The following is an 18,972-nucleotide window of genomic DNA, read 5'->3' on the forward strand; positions in this document are numbered from 1 at the left end:
TTCTCATTAACTTTTCATATGTGGGCTGTTGAACTGACCAGCACATCACAGAAGCCAGGTGGTTAGCGCAAGAATTTAGGGTCTGTGTCTTTTCGATTTCTGTTGAAGTACCCTAAACACAGAGCTGGATGTTCATCTCCCTTTTTGCTGTTACTTTGGTGAGTGGATCTACAGGTTCATCTCAGAAGTTGGAAAGATGCCTGTGAGTGCAGAATGGGTAATCCCAGATACACACCACACACCCACGGCCCTTTAGAAGTGGAAACTTTCTACTCCTTCCACTTGTGTTTGTGGTAGTCTCTAGCCCTCTTCCCTGTCAGTGCTAATTCCCCCAGCATTTGGTCAAATTGACCTCACCTCTCCTCGAACTGCAGATAATAAGTTTAAAAAAAACTAAACCCAGGATCGATAAACTTCTGAAACTACAGGGTGTTTCAAAAAGACAGAACAATTTCAAAGATACAGTGATTTCAAATTGAGCCCATCTTTTTGAAACACCCTGTATACTTACACATAATTGGAGTTTCTGATTCAGGATGATTTTTGTGGCTCAGCACCATTTCTACTAAGAAAATGTGTTTTCCCTTGCTCTGGAATAAATAAATAAATAAAACTGGACTGATCTTGCAGCCTATAAATGTGTGGCCTATTTCTGTCTTAAGTGATCAGTTAGGAGCACATTGTAGATTTGAGATGAATGTTTGCTCAGGACCACCCAGTGGTCTCCTGATTAAAAGTTTTGCAGTAACTCAGATACATTTACAAACTCCAGCTATCTGTATTTATAAGAATTTTACTGTGCTTAGTAGCTTTCTCCTTTTAATGTGTGCCAGGGCAATTCTGACAGAATCCAAAAGCTGCTTGATCTAAATCTTCTAAGAGGATTTGGTAGGCAAGATTTCATGCTAGATATTGAGAATCAAGGAAATAAAAAGAAATAAATTGTGGTGTTGCTCAGAAAATTGAATGGAAAGATAATCTAGGTTGCAGGATGAAATTCCCTTTTGATCCCTGACACATCTTTATCTTACGGACAGGAAAGGATGTTCGGATCATTCTGTAGGTTCTAAATAATCAACCCTTAAAAGAGAAGGGTCAAGGTTAGTTACCCAGGAAGAAGGGCAAAAAACAATGTTTGACTTGAAAGTTTCATTCTGGGTTATTACATAAAATTCACCACTGTATATTTGGGCCTATATGGATCTACTTTCACAGGACAGAGAATTGTGCATTACTTCACTTCATGCTTGGAGATAGCCAAAGTACCATATTTCATATCCATGAAGCTGCCTCTTCATGGATGATGAATTTTCAGGGAGAGAAATTCTAGAGGTTTTAAAAAGGTCTGAAGTGCTGCACTTGAGTACAGAAAAGCAAGGCTGCTATTCTTTTTAAAGTTCTTTATTAATTATTGAAAGTATAAGTAAAAAGTACAAGTGAAAATTCTTTCTGTAACGAGTGGCAAAAGGTAACATTTTATTTAGATTAACAAAAAGAGAAAGTAATACTATATATGGAAATGTCAGTATATAAGAGACTTTGTATATTTATGTTAGGATTTGTGAGTGACTGTTTGCTAAACTGCTTTATTTATATAGATGCTTCATTTTCTGAACGTGTGTTTGCTCCCCTTTATTTAGAGGGGGATGTGGGAGGAAACTACACACCCCCATGTCACTAAAAAGCCTGTACATCCAGCATTTAGGATCTGTTCATATCTCTATTAAGCTGAAGGCCTTTCCAAGCCCAAATTTAGACAATGCATAAAAAACATTACTAAACAATTAGGTAATGTTTCACAATGTTCTTTTATTAGTTGAAGCAGTTCCATGCACTTCAATTTTCCTAACTTCTTGCCCTCAGTACGAATCAGAATTGTCTTGAGGGGATTGGCAAACCGAGAGGGAAAGGTTAGTTCTAAGCTGCCTCAAACCCCAGCCTGGGAGTTATTAAGGTCTAAGTTCATAGGCAAAAACTGAAAAAAAGACTTTTTAGGTCATCTAGCTCATCTCCCAGTTTGCTGTGTTTCTTGAAACTCTGAAAGAGGATGGACACAAAACTAAGTAAAATGGAAGCAGTTCAGGTAGAGTAATCGCACATAATATACATGCAATGCTTTCCTCCCAGGCTGAGTTTAACTCCAGTCTGCAGTCTGTCCTTGCATCACCCCCCAGTGCTGTGCCGGGTGTCTCTGTACTTGTGGTCTGTCTGCTGTTCGTGTCGCTTCCTTTGGGTTCCATGTCCTTTCACAAAGCTGTGTGTTGCACAGTGGACAAAGAAGTGAAATTGCAGCAAGAAAGTAAGTGTTTCGAGGAATAAAGAGTGAGAGAGGTGAAATGCGCAGAACAAACCTGTGAGGGTTTCAAAAGCTTGGAGGGACTATCCTGTACACGAGAACAGCTGCCCACCAGGTTCTGAAGAGGTCTCTCTCTGTTCCGAGCAGGTTAGTAGGTGACTCTCCCTGCCTGGTGTCTGCAGGGCAGGCAAGTGAAGGAAGGCACGTCTGTGCCTGCAAGGCCTTGTGCTCGGTTTTGTTGTGTTGAGGTGACGCAGGACTGGACATCTACAGGCTCAGCATGGAGTGGAGAGGTATAAACAAGCCCTGGAAATGGTCAGGTGCCAAAAAAAAAAAGGGAAAGCAGAGAGGGAGATCCGGCAAAGTTGGGGTAGCATAATAATTCCAACCAGTCAAAGCCGTGTGGCAATATGAAAATGTGTGATAATTCATGTCCAAATTTGTATCCGTTGAAGAATAAAAGATTATTTGATCCAAAACAGTAGTAAGGCACTAAAATTAGGATACCTATTCCTTCCTTTTTTGTTTCTTATCTTCAGTAGCCTTTGCTGGTCATCCGTAACTGTACTGGTAACAGCATCCTCAAACCAGGCATTCTGCACCTAAAATTCCTTCAGCTTCCATTATGAAGCTGTGAGTGTTTCAAGAATGCAGAACTGGGTCATTAGGAAGAAATGAGGGAGGAAGTTAAAGGTAAAAACCCTGCCATTCCATCAGGACACTTCGTGAGCTTTATTCACGTCTTTGTTCAAAAGCTCCATTTCTCAGGTCAGGTAGAGAATTGCACCTGAGCTCTATGACGCTGGGTAGCAGGTCCCTATGACCACTGTCTAAAAGCGGTCTGAGCAAAAGAGATCAGTGCAGTCAATCTTTTGATGTTCTGGAGTGAAAAAGGATTAGGATTTGTTCACATTGAGGGAAGCTAATGGAGATTAAAAAAAAAATGCAGCCTATATCATGGAGAAGGTAATCAGGTGTGGAAACGAGTGTGTCTTTTGTGGAGCATTCAGTGGTATCATCTGCATGTAGAAAGTGCAATTCAGTCACATTGCAGAAATAACTGAAAAGTGGGTCGTTGTGCCTTTCCTGCTGTATGTTGCTTGTTCTGTAGTTGTGGATGTGATTGTTATAGTGATAATAGTGATGTTGTGCATGTAAAAATAAATATATATGTATTTAGCTTTGTGTGAAGACATGTTTAAGATGCCAAGCACTTAAAAGCAAGTTAAAGTGTAATACCAGTGAATATTTTCTAACTGCCCTTCTAACGGCCGGAGATGCTTGTTATGTTCCGTTAACTTGCACATTTGGACAAGAAAGCTTGATGTTTTGCAAAACATTTACAGTAAAACAAAAGCTAACTGACTGTGTGACATATCTGTGTTCAACGGCCAACTTTGACAAGCTGTTGCTTCTAATTAATAAGAAAACTAAGAAGTCAGCAAGTGCATTTATGAGTTTGCTGTATCGATGTATTTGTGTAAAACTTAGACTGTTAATTAAATTTTAGATTTTATGTGCAGAAAGTATATGTTGTCTTTTATGTTGTTTGGCCTTGCATAAACGTGCATGCTCACACTTATTGCTCTATTAAGCCTTTAATTCAGTCCTATTCAACGTACTCAGCATGTTGCAGGAGGCACAGAATATTTCTAGTATGAAGCTCACTCAGAGGCACAGACTCTCCTCAGTCAGCTGACTCTAAAGTGTTAGCTGGTATCTGCTCTACTTCACGAGCATGCTGTGTTTTGCCTTTTTCAGTAATGCACATTTGAACAAAGGTTTTCCCATGTGTAGCTTAAGTAATGCTCTAATCAAAGAAGTGAAGGGGGCATTTGAAAAATCAGTTGTCATCCTGAGTTTACCTCACCTCAGAAGTAATTTCAACTCGGCTTTGAAGAAAATATGACATTATGCAAATGCTGTAAATACATCTTTGTCTCATTTAGGGATTAACAGTTTCTGACTACTTTGATTTATTGTACTCCAGGCAGAGGCTGGGAGAAGAGGGCGCTGGTTTCTCCATGTCTGCGGCAGTTCTGTGCCTGAGGTGGCAGAGCCTGGTTTATGTCCCAGGTGTTTTCAGTTTACTGTTATTTAATAGAGTAAAATCGAGTAAAAACCATGTTCAATTAATGTCACTATTCCATTTGAAGTATCCTTAAATGGTAAATCATGAACAAAATTTTTCTTTGTTTGCAGACATCAAATAGCGTTGGTTTTGGAAAGGAAACAGAACGATCCATGACTATGAGTAAATCAGTAAGACCTGATATTCCCTCATCATATGAGAGTTTGATCAAGTGGGCTTATGAGCATAACTATAGTCCAATTACTTCCTACACAAAAGCCCCTGTTGCTAACAGATTTCATCTGCAGCTTGAAGATACAGGTAAGCTTGAAGATGGGCTTTTAACATACAGAAATAATCTATCTTGTATTTCTGGGAATGTGATGATTTGGAAGGTGCTTTCTCTGTTTTGAAGCTTTGTTGTTGGAGGTTGCCCTACTTCCACTGCTCATCATCAAGAATGCTGGTAATATCTAGGAATGCTGGTTGAAAAAAATAATCTGTGGCTTTTTAATGGGAAATGTCCAGGCAAATTGTGTTCTTTCCTAGAATGTTAGTGGAATTAAATGGTTATAGTTTATCCAGCTCACAAGCTGTTATAGTTGACCGTGCTCAGCATTCACTGGAATAGGCTTCAGCGACTGCGTGTTGTTTTAGTGAATAAATCCAGCTTTGGGTGGTTTGGTTTTTTTGTTTTGGTTTGCATTTTTGTTTGTTTTGTTTTCAGAAGTATGAGCAGAGTGTTTCCTTGAGACAATTAAATAAATTTTTTAATTTTTTACAGACAAAACTGGTTTACCAAAGAAGTCTGGGCAAATAGAATAAATACAACCATTAAAAAAAAAATCAGTATTTGACCAAGTAATTGTGGATGCAAAGATATCCACATCCATTAAAGCTAGTGGAGTTGCATCTGCTTTTTCACTAATTCTGAATTTCAACCACTAATAATATTGTTTAGCTGTTTTGATAAAGCTTACTTTCACGTTAATTTTGTCAATTGCACTCTCGTGGGTCACAGATAGTTATCTGTTTGGGCCACATTTGAGATTTCTGTCCTTAGCAGTCATGTGTATAGGCCAGGAGATAGTTAGTGTTCTGATTTACTCCATATAAAGTTAACTATCATTTAACTTCACTCTGGTTACGTAAGTAGTTCCACCACAGCGGAGTGACTGAATTTGTCACGGGGCAGGTAATGGAAGAATTTCACCCGATTATTTGAACTTAGGCTACTTCAGCAACACTAAAATAGTGTATTTTCTGAATGTGATGTTTCTTTTACCTTTTCCGTTGCCTTTTGCATATAATAGGCCTGCTCCTCAAAGTTTATTTTCAACTTAGTGAGGCATATTTCTAGCAGGGACTAAATATACCACTATTACACGCCCCAGTAACAGCTAAACCCTTAGGGGAGGAATTGTGGCTAGGTACCTGAAAAGTACCAGAATGCTGCTTTGGATGTCCTTCAAGAGCTTCCTTTATGGATAATATTATTTTTATATGAAAATTATGAGTTCTGGATACTTTAGGAAAAAATATCTAATAACTTCATGTTCTTTTTTTTTTCCAGAAGAGATGAATGATGAAGAAGACCATTCCCTTCCTTTGGAGCTGACAGAACTGCTGGGTATTAACCCACTGCCTGCCCCAAAGAATCCTGCGTTAAGTGATGGCCTGACTTTTCCTTTTCACATTAACAGAGGAAGACACGATACAGTGGGAGAAGGAATCTTCCCGTCCAGGGATTCAGTGGATACATTAATAAATCACGAATTCGGGCATTCCCTCTCGAAACATAAAGAACCTGAAGAGGTTCAGGGCAGTGCTGATGTGGCCCTGTCAATAAAGTGTGATGACAAAGTCATGACAGTAGCTGTAGAAAAAGACTCTCTGCAGGTTGGTGTGATCTCTTATTCTCAAATTTGGGCAGGCTTTTCTGGGCAGACCATTTAATTTGTATTTCAATTGAAAAAAATAAACATTCTAAGATCTACAGCCATCACCACCCAACCCCCCAAAAATAGTTTGATGAGGAAACTATAGAGTAGATATTCTTTGCCATAACTCAGGGCCATGTTTCCTCTTCCCAACAGTCTGGTAGTTTGTAGAGGAATTTCTGAGTAAAGCTTTGCAGAGTTGCTTCTGTCAAAAAACTACTGTACTCAACCATCAGTCCGAGTTTTTAATCTCCAAAGCACAAAGAAGCTGCTTTTGATAGCTGTGTGAGACCTAAATAATCTGTCTTTACCATCTACCAGCTGACAGGTTGCTTGTGTCCATTTGTATTGTGGAAAAGAGCCGATACAGACAGCATTTTTAGCTCATTTCAGACCAGACAGAGTCAGCATTATTAATCAGCAGCTTAATAATGAATGCGTTGTTTTCTTTGTTCCATGTTACATTTATTCCGTGTCTGTCATGTATAGCAGCGTTTTGAGAGTGACCTTCCCTGGATGTCAGTACAGTGAGCTTCACTTGGTCCTGTCAGCAGCCGTGAGCAGTATTCTGAGCTGCACTTTAAGCAAGAGCCCAACACAATTGTGTTTCAGCCACTTACAAAGTGCCTTTGTTTCAGGCCAGTGGCTACACAAGGACAGAACTCTCGCTGCTGGATCACTCTTGCAAAGCCAGGATGAATGGTACCCATTTCATTTTGGAGTCTTTGCTGAACAAGTGTGGGACTCGGACAGCATACATCTTGAACAAGATTGTTTATTTTAACTCAGTGAGTATATTACAAAGAGGATCCACCTTCTGCACTGCACATCATATTGGTACAAGGAAGCCATTATGGTTCGCTTTAGTCTTAGCAAAAAGGAGTCATCCTGATCTTTTCCTGTCCAGCTCAAACCTAGTTGCAGCTACAGTCTCTATATTCAAGGAAGTACAAAGGCTTTACATTCAGTGTGCTCCTGTGGTCAGATAGTATCCCAAAGGAAAAGGAGGAGCTGGAGTTAAATACTTTCTCAAAGCTGCATGGCTGCACTGTGGGGGTGATCTGTACCAGTCTCAGAGAAACTGCACCAGCTTTCCCTATGCAGCTTTGATGTACCCTTACATAAGCAGTACTACAGAGCTGTAAGGAGGAATAGATATGAAGTTTTGTGATTGCACAAAGCAATACCATTTAATTCATATGCCAAATTATTTTAAGGGAATTCTTTTCTTTCAACATTGTGTGTGAAAAGGCTTTGAAAATATGAGGAAAAAACATCTGTGCCTACTTCGCTCTTATAATTTGGATTTGTACTTGCTATCAGTTGATGTATGTGATGAAGGGGCTCTTGAATACTTGTATATGAATGATGATGCTAAAGAGCCCAGTTAGGTTCCAAGCAACTGCTGCCAGACTGGCTCTGCTTATAAGCTTAAGTACAGTGCAGCTAATCAGGGTTGGGAAGTAATGACACGTTTCTCTGGCTGAGCTTTCCAGTACGTAGAAGTAAGCTTGGCAAATTATGGAAAGCCTGTGGTCCAACCCAAACACAGCTGAGGCAATCTGATCTGACCTTGCCTGGTTAAAACTGTTCTATACTGGCAAGTCTGTAGCACCTAACTTTAGAAATGGTCCCAAACCAAGCCTGTGGATAGAAACATCTCCAAACTACAGAACAGCATGTGTCTGGAGCTAAATACTGTAATTGTTGTTATATTCTATTGTGGCCTAAACTAACATGGATATTTGCCTCCCCTTCTTTCTCCATCGTGTCTTTTAATAGTCTTGGCTACTCATTTAAACACCAAATCATATGTGGTATCTTTCAGAATTTGGGAGCATTTTTCCTAAAAAATAACCACCATGCAGTGGAGTCTCAAAGAATGTATATGTCACTCCTTAGCAGTTGTTCTATGTCCAGAAAAACAAAGATGAAGTCCTGGAAGGGAGGGGACTGGCTAAGGAGCCGCAGGGCATACAGAAGCAGAGTGCAGATTATTGGAAAACAAAACCAGGAATTTTCAGGTGAAGAAATGGAGAAGTGTGCAAAGGAGGAATAAGAAAGGAAAGAGGAAATTCAATAGAAATTCAGAGGAAAAACAAGGGGAAAATGAAGAAAGGGACACTGTGGTTTTGGGTGCACAACTCTGAAAAATATACGCAAATGACAGAAGAGAAAATCCTTTAATGACCCTAACACTTTCAGTAATTTTCCGTGAGTGCATTGAGGAAAACTGCAAGTTGCAAAAAATCACTTTCAAAAGCCATTTCTTTCTTCATTGTTGTTTATAGAAATACCAGAAATAGAATGGAAATGCCAGGCTGCTCATTCAGACACCAGCACTCAGGCTGGTGTCTTTGCTGGCTCTGAGTTCTGGAAAAAAATTAAGAGGCATTCTCTAAACGTAATCTACATATCTTACATGTTCAGCACAAGGCTGTTTAAGATGTACTTTCACCATCTGCTTAGCTGGTGCACTTCTTTTGGCCTGTGCATTGTTCTGAAGGGAGGAGAAAATAATAAGCATGAAGTGGGAGTGCTCAGTTATCACCTAATTTTATGCGTTTGCAATACCTTTTGTGCAGATTGTCATTCAACTGTCATCACCAGCTGAAAGCAGCGGCTTTGATGATGATGACATGGAATCAGGTGATAATGGATTTCCAGGGGATGCTGATGAGGGAGATGTTACTTTCTCAAGCTGGCCTGAAATAGCGGTATGTTACTCTTGGGTTTTCACCTGGCAATACAGAAATGCCTATTGTAATAGGCACTTCACATAAATTACATTAATTATGTAGCAATTAATTTGTATTTTAACACATTTCTTCTCACTTCTATTTCTTGTGACTCACTTGAAGATTTGCTCTAAGTATACAGAACGTGGGTGGGCCTGTATTGTACACTTCAAATTTGTCCTTGTCCAGCTACCACTCCTGCCTCAGGATGTTATTGTTTCGTTTTGTTTTGTTTTTTCATTTCAGTTTAATTGCACACTGCACCAGCCAGAGGATGACAGAGGCATATCCTGGCCTCCTGAACCACACATCACCAATGTGACCTTCAACATGGAGCTGTACAGAACAGATCTGTTCCTTGCTCCCTCCCAAGGACTCTTCTCTGTTGCTGAGAATGGGCCAATATATGTAGAGGTAACAAACTGAAAAAGGTTTTCAAACTAATGGAAACATCTTGCAAGGCCATGCACCTGAGCCACATCTGTTCTTGTCAGTTGAAAGGTCTTGTTATGCAATTGCGTTAGGCAGACAGGTGGGTACTTTGGCTGCAGAGAGCAGAAGCTGTGGGGTATGGAGGAGGACAATGTTTGGGGTCAAAACCAAAGGATTCCTGCAAAATGGATGAACTACAAGGTAAATTGGTCATTCTTGCCAAATCTGCTTTTCTGCGCAGAACTTAAAGGTGGTCTATGAGCTCTTGCTCTGAACTGGCATTTCCTGATGAAGACTTCAGGGTTCGTTTTATTGGGTAATATGGCTGAACCTCATCAGAAAGATGTAGACATGCAAAAAATGACTACAAGTGTCTTTCTTCCAGATGCTAGTGTTCTTGGGTTACAAATTTAATACAGATTTCGATCTCTCTCCAATCCGCTTACAAACACCAGTTACAATCCTTTTGAATGCTGTCACACAAGAGATCTAACAGCTCTAGATAAACAAGACCAGCAAAGTCAACACCCAGGTACCCTTGACTTTAGGTGCGTTTTGGACCTGGTAATATTTCCATGTATTTCAAAGCAATACAGTCAATGTTTCTAAAGATGGTCATGTGAACAGAATTTTGAATTTTTCAACTAACGGTAGGCATTAATAAATGCAACATTAGCAATGAAGTAATATCACCAGTTTATAGATTAGTAACTCATGAGTGGTGAGCTATGGGTTTATAAAACCGGGAAAAGGAGCAGATTGACAGATGTGCCATGTTTCTGTTGCCCAAGTTAGTTCCTCCGTGAGCCCACGTTGCACATGATAAACACAGTGGCCCATTTGACATTGGCACAGTTTTCTGCATTTTTTCAGTGTGTTGTGTCTCTTCCTCATTTTGTACCCAGTAACGAGTACTTAAGATAGTTGAAGCAAAAAGAAGGTATGTCATGCTTAGTTAAGAATATGTTTATGAAAGACATGTTATTTTTTTCATTTGGATAAAACCGGCTGCTTCCTTCAGCGATCTGGGTTGAATCCCCCTGGCTTCAAGCCCTCTGGATTTGTCTGGTTCTGGAGCTGTTTATTCAGACAGATGTTCTGATTTCTTCATCACCTGTCCTGGCAGAAGCCTTTTTTTTCCTGTTTCTTCTTGCACAGTGGAAAATCTGTATCAGTTTTGAACTTCTGTGACTCCATTTTAGCTGTTACATTTTCGTTTTGGTTTTATTTCTGTTTTGCTTTTGTTACTAAAAAAATAATTTGGGTTTTTTTTTGTCTATAAATTGCTTAGGTCATAAACTGTGAGAACTCTTTATCTCCCTTTTCCTTCTCTGCTAAAAATTTTGGGAGGTTTGTATTTGAGTCTTTTGGCTTTTTTTTCCTTTGTTCTCTAGTGTCATTTTCTTACCATATTTTGGTCTCACCTTCCTCCTGTCGTTCTCTTCTTTCATTGAGATATCATCCATTATTTTACTTAAGCGATGGTGTTTCATGATACTGTAGTATGCCAGTCCTCCTTGCCATAATATGTTTTTTAACTAGGTCACACCATCAGCTTTTTTACCTGTCAGTATCTGTAGCCTGACTTTCATTCATCAGCATTTATTTCTGTTCTTTTGAGGTTATGTTCTTTCTTGCTTAGATGCTTCAACACATCCCTTCATCTCTAATTTGATTGCTGCTCATATGAAGGAGAGGAAACAAATGAGAAATGCCTTTATTCACTGCACAATTCATAGCATCCAAAAATTTCTGAATAAATTGCAAGAAAATTTGGCACGCCCTTCCTTAAATTGACATGCAGCACATATGGATTAAGTACACATTTAAGGCACATTTCTTCTAAGAAGGAAATTATTTCTTGTGGAACTGTTTTCGTCAGGCAGTGTTAATGGTTAGGCACAACACCTCTGTTGTTTATTAAGAGCGACACGCTTCATTTGTTACAAATTCCATTTAAATTCTTTTTCTAATTATTCTGTAGCACTTGTTACCCACATTTCAATCCAACTGAACAACATCAATGCCCTGGAAATTTGCAGTCTTAGTTATTTTTCATAAAAGAATATGAATTTCAGTGTTACAACAAACTGAAAGGATCATTTCATGAGAAATTATGGCTTTTTAGGAGGCTTCCCGGCTCCCCCAGTCCAGGAATGCCACCCACACGTCAGATTGTGACCTCCCCTCTGCCTCTGCATTCCTCTCCTGGCTGGGGGTGGGTTCGCTGTTGTGTCTGTTGCTTTTACTTCTTTTTTTCTTTTACACTAAAGTTTCAAACAGATACAAGGACATGGAGTTAGTAATTGAGTTCCCTGCAGCTCTGTTCGAGTCTGTGTGTCTTGAGGGATACACGGCCACCTCGGGTGGCAACCACAGCCATTAACGCCGTGTCTGATCTGCACTGAGTGTTTCATCTGCTGTATTTGTGCAGGGATATGCTATTGAACAGCTGCTGGTTTTGAAACCACAGAATTTCTGTCTCTGGCAGTCCACCCTTAACATTTAGCCTTCAAGTAGTTCGGATTGGAAGTGGCACTGGAAAACTGCTTAAAAAATTGTTGAAAATGTTAATGAAATGTGAACTAAAAATGTCATTTCTGAGATCTTACTGTCTCTTTATTTTTGATGCAGGTGTCGGTGACTAAAGCTGACAGATCCTTGGGCTTTGCCATTCAAACATGCTTTGTTTCCCCATTTTCAAATCCGGATAGAATGTCTGACTACACCATTATAGAAAACATTTGTCCTAAAGATGAATCTGTTAAATTCTACAGCATTGAGAAGGTGAACTTTCCGATACCACATGCACAGAAGGACAAAAAAAGGTTTAGCTTTGTATTTAAACCAATGTTCAACATCTCACTGCTCTTTCTTCACTGTGAATTGACTCTGTGTACAAATAAAGACAAAGATACTCAAGGACTGCCAAAGGTTAGTAATTTATTAAAGTCCAACCTTTTGATTTAGGTGACAATAAGATATATTTTCATCTGAACTTTGAAGTGAATAAATGGCTTTCTGTGGAGTTGATGTAATAAACATGGTATCTCTAGGATCAAGATTTTAATAGGTAAGAGTTATGATGCTGTGCATTTTCACTGCATAATTTACAGTTTCTGTTTAAATTTGATTAGGTGGTTATGTGGGATAAGTAGAAATTCCTTTTTATTACACAAGTGGTTCAGATTTATCTTTGCTATCCATATCTAAAGCACAAACAATGTTAGCTTTAATTTCCAAAGACATGCATAATATCAGATAATATTGTGATCTGATCGTTACAAAAGACAATTGCCAAATTTTGCTTAAAACTAATGGAAATGGCTGTAAATTAGTTGTTAAAGAACGTGTTCTAAGGATTTTGGAGTTTATGCATGTCCCCCTTAAAGTGTCTTTTTTTTCATGATGATTTGTCATTGTTAATCAATGCATATATTGGTGGCTACAGTTTTGGCTACGAGAAATGAAAAAAATTATTCAAAAATGAAATAATTATTACTGTTTAAGTTCAGTAGTAACACTCTCGTAAAGATTAGAGGATCCTTGATAAAGGCAAAGGTTGCATCCTGAAACACAGCTAAGAATTACCTTTGCCAGTATGTTACACGGTGGTTGTTTGGAGGTTCTCCCCGATTTTTTTTTTTTGTAAATAATACAGGATAAAACTGATAATGAGGCAACTGTGCAGCTGGCACAGCTGTCCTGGCCGGGGGGGGACTCTGAGCTCACATGCTGTTTTTTCCGCCCACAGTGCATTCCTCCTGATGAAGCTTGCACCTCTCTCAATGTGGACATGATCTTGGCCATGATGCACAACAAGAAAACTTTCACCAAGCCCCTTGTTGTAATAACACATGAAGGAAAACCAGAAGGTATGAAAATGAGCTTGAACTGTTCAAAAAAGCTATATATATATATGTATTATATTTTGTAGCATACAGCCACTTGAAATGAGGGAGTATTCCAAGTATGTGGCATTGTATAATCTAGTGGTGATACTGTGTGTAAAGTGTTATTTGTTTAGACGTCTCCCTGGCAGCAATGATCAGGGCAGTTCACTGACATTTTTTGACTGTTCTTATTGATCTCTGGACATGTGGTTTTGCCAGGCGTTGAGAAAGGAATACTGTACTACACAACAACATGGGTTTCAGAAGTATGAATATAGCAGTAGCACTTCAAGCAACTTCTTGTTGCCCAGAGATCAAAGGCAACGCTTGCTCCCTCCTGTATCATTTCTTTATTGTGCTTGCAAATATATGTTTAGGACTAACAACAATGGAATTACAAAGTACTGAGGACACTAGAGCCTGATAAGTTTGTAAAGCGAAGGGATGGCCACCAGAGACAGGCTCATTAGATTGTTAAACTGTTAAGAGCAAAAGATGAGTTACACAAAGGTGTCGTGGGGCTTGTTTGATTACATAATCTTCACAGAAAAAAATGGTCGAAGGAGTTGGAAATGCTGAAGAGCATTATGAGATACTGGTGAATGGCATGATGAGACTGTACTCTCACTTAATAATATGCCCTGTGATGGGAAATAAGAACTGTTTTCACTGTTTCATCTAATTTTAAAGTTTTTCTTAGTGGATCCCTCTGACAAGCCCATCAGTCATGTTGTGATGCATTCGTAGAAGAAAATATATTTGCATTATCTTTTTTTTTTTTATTAGTATGAGAGCTTAATTAGTGGCTTCACATGCACATCAGAATCTTCCAATTGTGTCCAAAGGCTGTTTGACCTTTGGAATGGGTTTTGGGGAGCATCAAAAGGATGGGGATCAGAAGTCCTTTAATCTCCATTGTACAGTGTGTGCCTTTTAGTCTTTGAACAATTATAAGTACCGTACAGCATTGTAAAGGGACATAAGCAACAACTGTTCCTATTTAACTCTGCAAATCAGCTAATGTTTAGTTTGGGGTTTTTTTTTTTAATTTATTAATACAGATCAAATCCACTATGAACTAAAGGCAAGTATTTGATCTGCCAGTGTGGTGCAATTAAAACTGTGCTTTGGGCCTGATTCTGCACTCTTTCTTTTTGCAAAGCTCTCTTTTTTTTTTCTTTTTTTTTTTTTTTCTCCAGTAATTATTCCATTGAAAATTAGTAAATCCTGCAACTGAAGTTCAGCTTTCAATAAACAGACTTGTACTCTGAGCTCTTTTGCCCTTCCTATGTGTGGAGCATTGTGCGCAGCTCCCGTCTCGGGCAGCCCTCAGAATGTTGTCTTTGTCAGAGGCACAAGGTCTTAGTGTGCAAAGATGAGCTAAATTTATAAAGATTAGTTACAAGACGACAGTGTGATATTTTGTTGCATTGTGGGTGATTTAGTCTAATTGTGGGGTACGTGGTGGAAATCTCCCCCGCATAGCCCAGCTTTCAGCCATAACACAAAGTGTCACATTAACAACGGAGCTTTGCTGGTATGCACTCGTTCTGCAGTGAATCAAATAACTCCTTTCGAAAAGCCAAATGCCATTGGTGACCAATATGTAAACCTAAGATTTGGAGAAGAAATTATATCGCATTACTGAACAGGAGAATTTACATCTCAAAGGTGGTGTTCTTCATTTACTTTCATGTGAACAGACCAGCTCTCATTGTAAACCATATTATGTGGGTTACTGCCAGTGGATCTGCTCCCCCAGCCAAATGTAGAAGTAATGCACTTGACGTTTCAAAAGTCAGAAAAAACTGGTCATTGCAAAGTTGTCATCATTTTTTATTCAGACATAAGCTTGTGACTGTCATTGACTAATAGAAATCACAACTGTATATCTAAACGAGAATAACTCTTCCTCCCCTCCTAATTTTGTTAGTTATTTGCAAGCTTAGTTGCTTATATTTTTGCAGTAGATCCCAATGGAAGTGTCTAAAATCTAGCGCCATGCCATGTTCTTTCCCTTTGCATTCCTGCATTGCACACACACGCTCTCCTCCACTTGAATGAAAGGCATATGGATGTCCATTTAACTGCTAGGGAATACGTGTTCTTCTATTGAAATAATCTACGGATGTCATTGTTCAGATTTTTGCAAAGTGTGAAAACTTTAGATTATTATTTCTACAGTAAGAGGAGACAGGCCATAGAAAAGAGGTCAAGTGAGCAGGTAACAAGTGCCTCTATCCCACAAACGTATAGAAAATCATGATAATTTCTAAAGGCTGGCAGCTGATATTTTTAAACTAGATGCCCTTCATGAACCTCAAGGATTTCCACTGCTTCTGTGTTGCTCTGAGCAAACCACATTAAAATACATGTAAGAACTGGTTGAGTAGGAAGAATTGATAATGGGCTACCCAGCCTATCATTAATTAGCAGACTTTATATTTTCTGTAGAGAGGATAATGACAGAATGAGCATGGAAAATTCATTCTCCCCTCAGCTCAGAAGGCATTTTCTTGGCACTTGGGATGTGCTAGTGGAGTGTTTGGACAGTCTCTTAGTGCCCTTATCCATGTTTGTACTGTTCAATGCCCCTTGGTTGCAACCCAGCCCTCCTCACAAATCTTACATTCAGTTGTGCTTTGGCTGTTTTGTGCTTTTGACAACTTTCCAGCTTATTTGTGCATACACACACCTAAACCCACATACCCAAACCCACACAACCCTCCACGTTCTCACCTGTTTCCTAACTGCTGTTACCCCTGTTTCCGGCCAAGGGTGACCTGGGAGAGATACTTGTGTGTTAGATCAAGTGACAATACTGCAGTTTAAGACTAAAATGTGAGTTTGGATATTGTAGGCACATGTGTCTAATGTTCTTACAGGATATCGCTGGCAGTTCAGTGCTGCCATTTGGGTTTTAGAAGTTAGAAGCATAGTGCTGGTTTAAGAATACTTTAAATAAATATGTTTACGTAGCAATTAAACTTCTTTTTCTGTTGCTAAAGATACAAAAACAAGTATTGGGACAATGCCTTATCAAATCCTTTTACAGCTGTTGCGCTGAACACACTCAGATATGCCAGAATTAAAATGAGATCCCTGGGTTACTGGGCAGTCCAGAAGCAAACTGCAGCTAAGCAAATAGATCCTCGGGTCCAAAGCCAGAATCTCTGGCTCTTCTGCTAGAGGTGGCATTCTTGGAGAAAGATAAGAGAAGTCAGTTAAGCAAAAGAAAGGAAAATTCTTCATTTCTTAACACATATTTACTTGTCTCTTTCTGTTACATGCTGATAATGATGATGATATTTGATATTCTTGCCAACAATAATAGCTTTGATACAATAGCTATGATCTTTTATTTCCTATATATAACTAAACAAAACAAAAAACCCACGCAACTTCCAAAACAGAATACCAAGTAGGACTCAGGAAAATGTGTGAATCAACACATATTGGATAAAGCAGTGTGTATTGTGCCATAATAGTCACTTTAGAGGTGATAGCCAGTGTTTGCTTTTAATTTTTTTTTTTGTGATTTAGCATGCTGGTATCTCCTGTTTGTGATTAGTGAGTAGTTACATGAATGCAATCACCTTAAACCAGCCTTTGCAATCTATGCTCTTCAAGAGCTCCGCATTCGGCAAACCAGAGTTACTGCAGGTCACACCTCATGACATGTGGGTGGGAAGGGTTGCAGCGTACTTGCCAGCAGAATATGTGATGCATGAACTGTACTGTAGATATGTTCCCCCAAGGAATGATCAATGTATGAATAGAATTTTTCTGAACTGAGCAAGATTATTGAATTCGGGATGGTTTTCCCAAAGTTCGTGCTTTGTAAAAATTACAGTAAACGTCTTTCTGTCAGATCAGATCCTGAAGGCTGCTTGTTTCGTTTGTAGGCTGTATGTGGAACACTGTCTGATTAATGTTTTGTGGTGTTTGTTTGTTTGTTTTTAAATCAGATTCCTCCCTTCCAAAGCCAAATGTGAGACAGCCACGTAAGTAACTCTTAAATCAATCACTTTTAAGCCTTAAACTTTTGTCTAGAAAGTATTAGATCAATGAAGAAAATTATCTTCAAGCTTTCTGAGTGAGTGTGTGTGTGTGTGTGTGTGTGTGTTAAGTTCCGGGACAGAACAGAATACTGACTGTATTGCTGATTGAGAGATTCCCATCAGCATTTAGAGAGAAGGGCTGTGACCTTTGTGTATGTGAAATTTGGGAAAACACCACAGAGAGTCTCAGCCTCGGCAAGTTCATTTGCTGCTCTGTGTGCGTGTGATTTCCCTTTCTCTGCTGAGCCCCGACCCGGGTTCCAGCAGCGGTGCCGCAGGGAGCCCCTGTGTCCGACTGCAGCCTCGCTGTCCCCTGCACCGCAGCTGCCACCGCCCTGTTACTCTGGCACCAGCACTTATAGGTCGTGCTGTAGATGAGACTTGATATGGTTTAATTTCTTTGGTTTTTTTATGTTGTCATGGCGTAGTGATTTAACTGGGGTCAATTACTGACCCAGGAAGGGAAGAGAAGGAGAGAAGCAGCACTAGATGACAATAATAAACAGGAAAGCAAAGATGATTTGCAGCCAGAAACAATGAATGGAGAAAAGGGAAGATTAGAAGAGGAAGAGCAAAGAAGGGTTTTTTCCTTTGCTCCTGTCCCTGTGTCTTTGGGACCAAATTTGCTCAAAATACCAAAAGGAACGGGAAATTATTCTTCTGCCACTTCAGCCTCCATGTGACTTTCTCCTCTTCACTAAGTTTCCTCCTTAAGAGGACACTAGCTGGTGCCTTGTGAAAAAATCCAGTTGAGTTTAGGATAGTCTTTTCTGTTTGCGTTTAAAATGACTCAATGTGGCCAAAGGAATCAGAAATACCCTCACAGAAATGAGAGAAAAAGCTGCTAAGCCACTGTCAGGTGTTGCATATGCAAACTTGGTCACAGGCACCCAGGAATGGGTCCTGAAGGCTCTTGCCAACAGGAACTGCTGGAGAAGACATTTGTCAGAAGGGGAAAAGGGGAACGTCTCTCAGGACCTGTTGGGTGTCTGAAGGGACATCTGCTGGATGCAGGAACCTGTAAAATGAGGTTGGTTGTGTTTTGAGAACTGGAATTCCACTGAAGGATGCTACTGAGGAGATCCAGTCAGCTCATTTCCTGGCCAGCTTAGCCAGTAAAATGTTTTTGACTGTTGTGCACCGGGAGACATTAAAAATACCAAAACTAGAAATCCATTTTGTAAGAAGAAAATTCCCCAAATGATTGCTAAAAGAATGATTACTATTTTTGAAGTATTTCCATTCACCAAAAAGAAAAACACAAAAGCCCAAAGTTTCTCTATTTGGATAGTTAACATTGGGGACAATACATCCAAGAACCAGATGCTGTTACCCTTGAAATGGCACTGCAAAAGGGCCTCTCCCCTAGAAAGTGATTTGCATGTGTGTGTGTGTGGTTCTATTTTTGTGTTCTGGAATTAATTTCAGTTATTGAAAGCGTTGCCAAATGTGAAAAACAATTGTTTCTATTTATGCTTTTGCTGACTTTTTGCTGGCATCTCTTCCCTCTTAACAGCAGTTCCGTTCTCCACCTAGATTTC

The 18,972-nt window shown here is 39.4% G+C and overlaps 1 protein-coding gene across 1 annotated transcript in view; it reads left to right on the forward strand.

The window, feature by feature from the left end:
• Positions 1-18,972, forward strand: part of TGFBR3 (transforming growth factor beta receptor 3) — a 119,276-nt gene that overhangs the window by 87,244 nt on the left and 13,060 nt on the right. The window contains exons 8-15 of the mRNA XM_065656064.1: positions 4,499-4,688; positions 5,941-6,266; positions 6,946-7,095; positions 8,893-9,024; positions 9,292-9,459; positions 12,112-12,411; positions 13,232-13,352; positions 17,339-17,374. Of these exons, the coding sequence (XP_065512136.1) occupies positions 4,499-4,688; positions 5,941-6,266; positions 6,946-7,095; positions 8,893-9,024; positions 9,292-9,459; positions 12,112-12,411; positions 13,232-13,352; positions 17,339-17,374 (1,423 nt within the window). The remainder of the gene's footprint in view (positions 1-4,498; positions 4,689-5,940; positions 6,267-6,945; positions 7,096-8,892; positions 9,025-9,291; positions 9,460-12,111; positions 12,412-13,231; positions 13,353-17,338; positions 17,375-18,972) is intronic.

The sequence above is a fragment of the Caloenas nicobarica genome, chromosome Z (genome assembly GCF_036013445.1).
Source record: "Caloenas nicobarica isolate bCalNic1 chromosome Z, bCalNic1.hap1, whole genome shotgun sequence".
Taxonomy (NCBI): domain Eukaryota; kingdom Metazoa; phylum Chordata; class Aves; order Columbiformes; family Columbidae; genus Caloenas; species Caloenas nicobarica.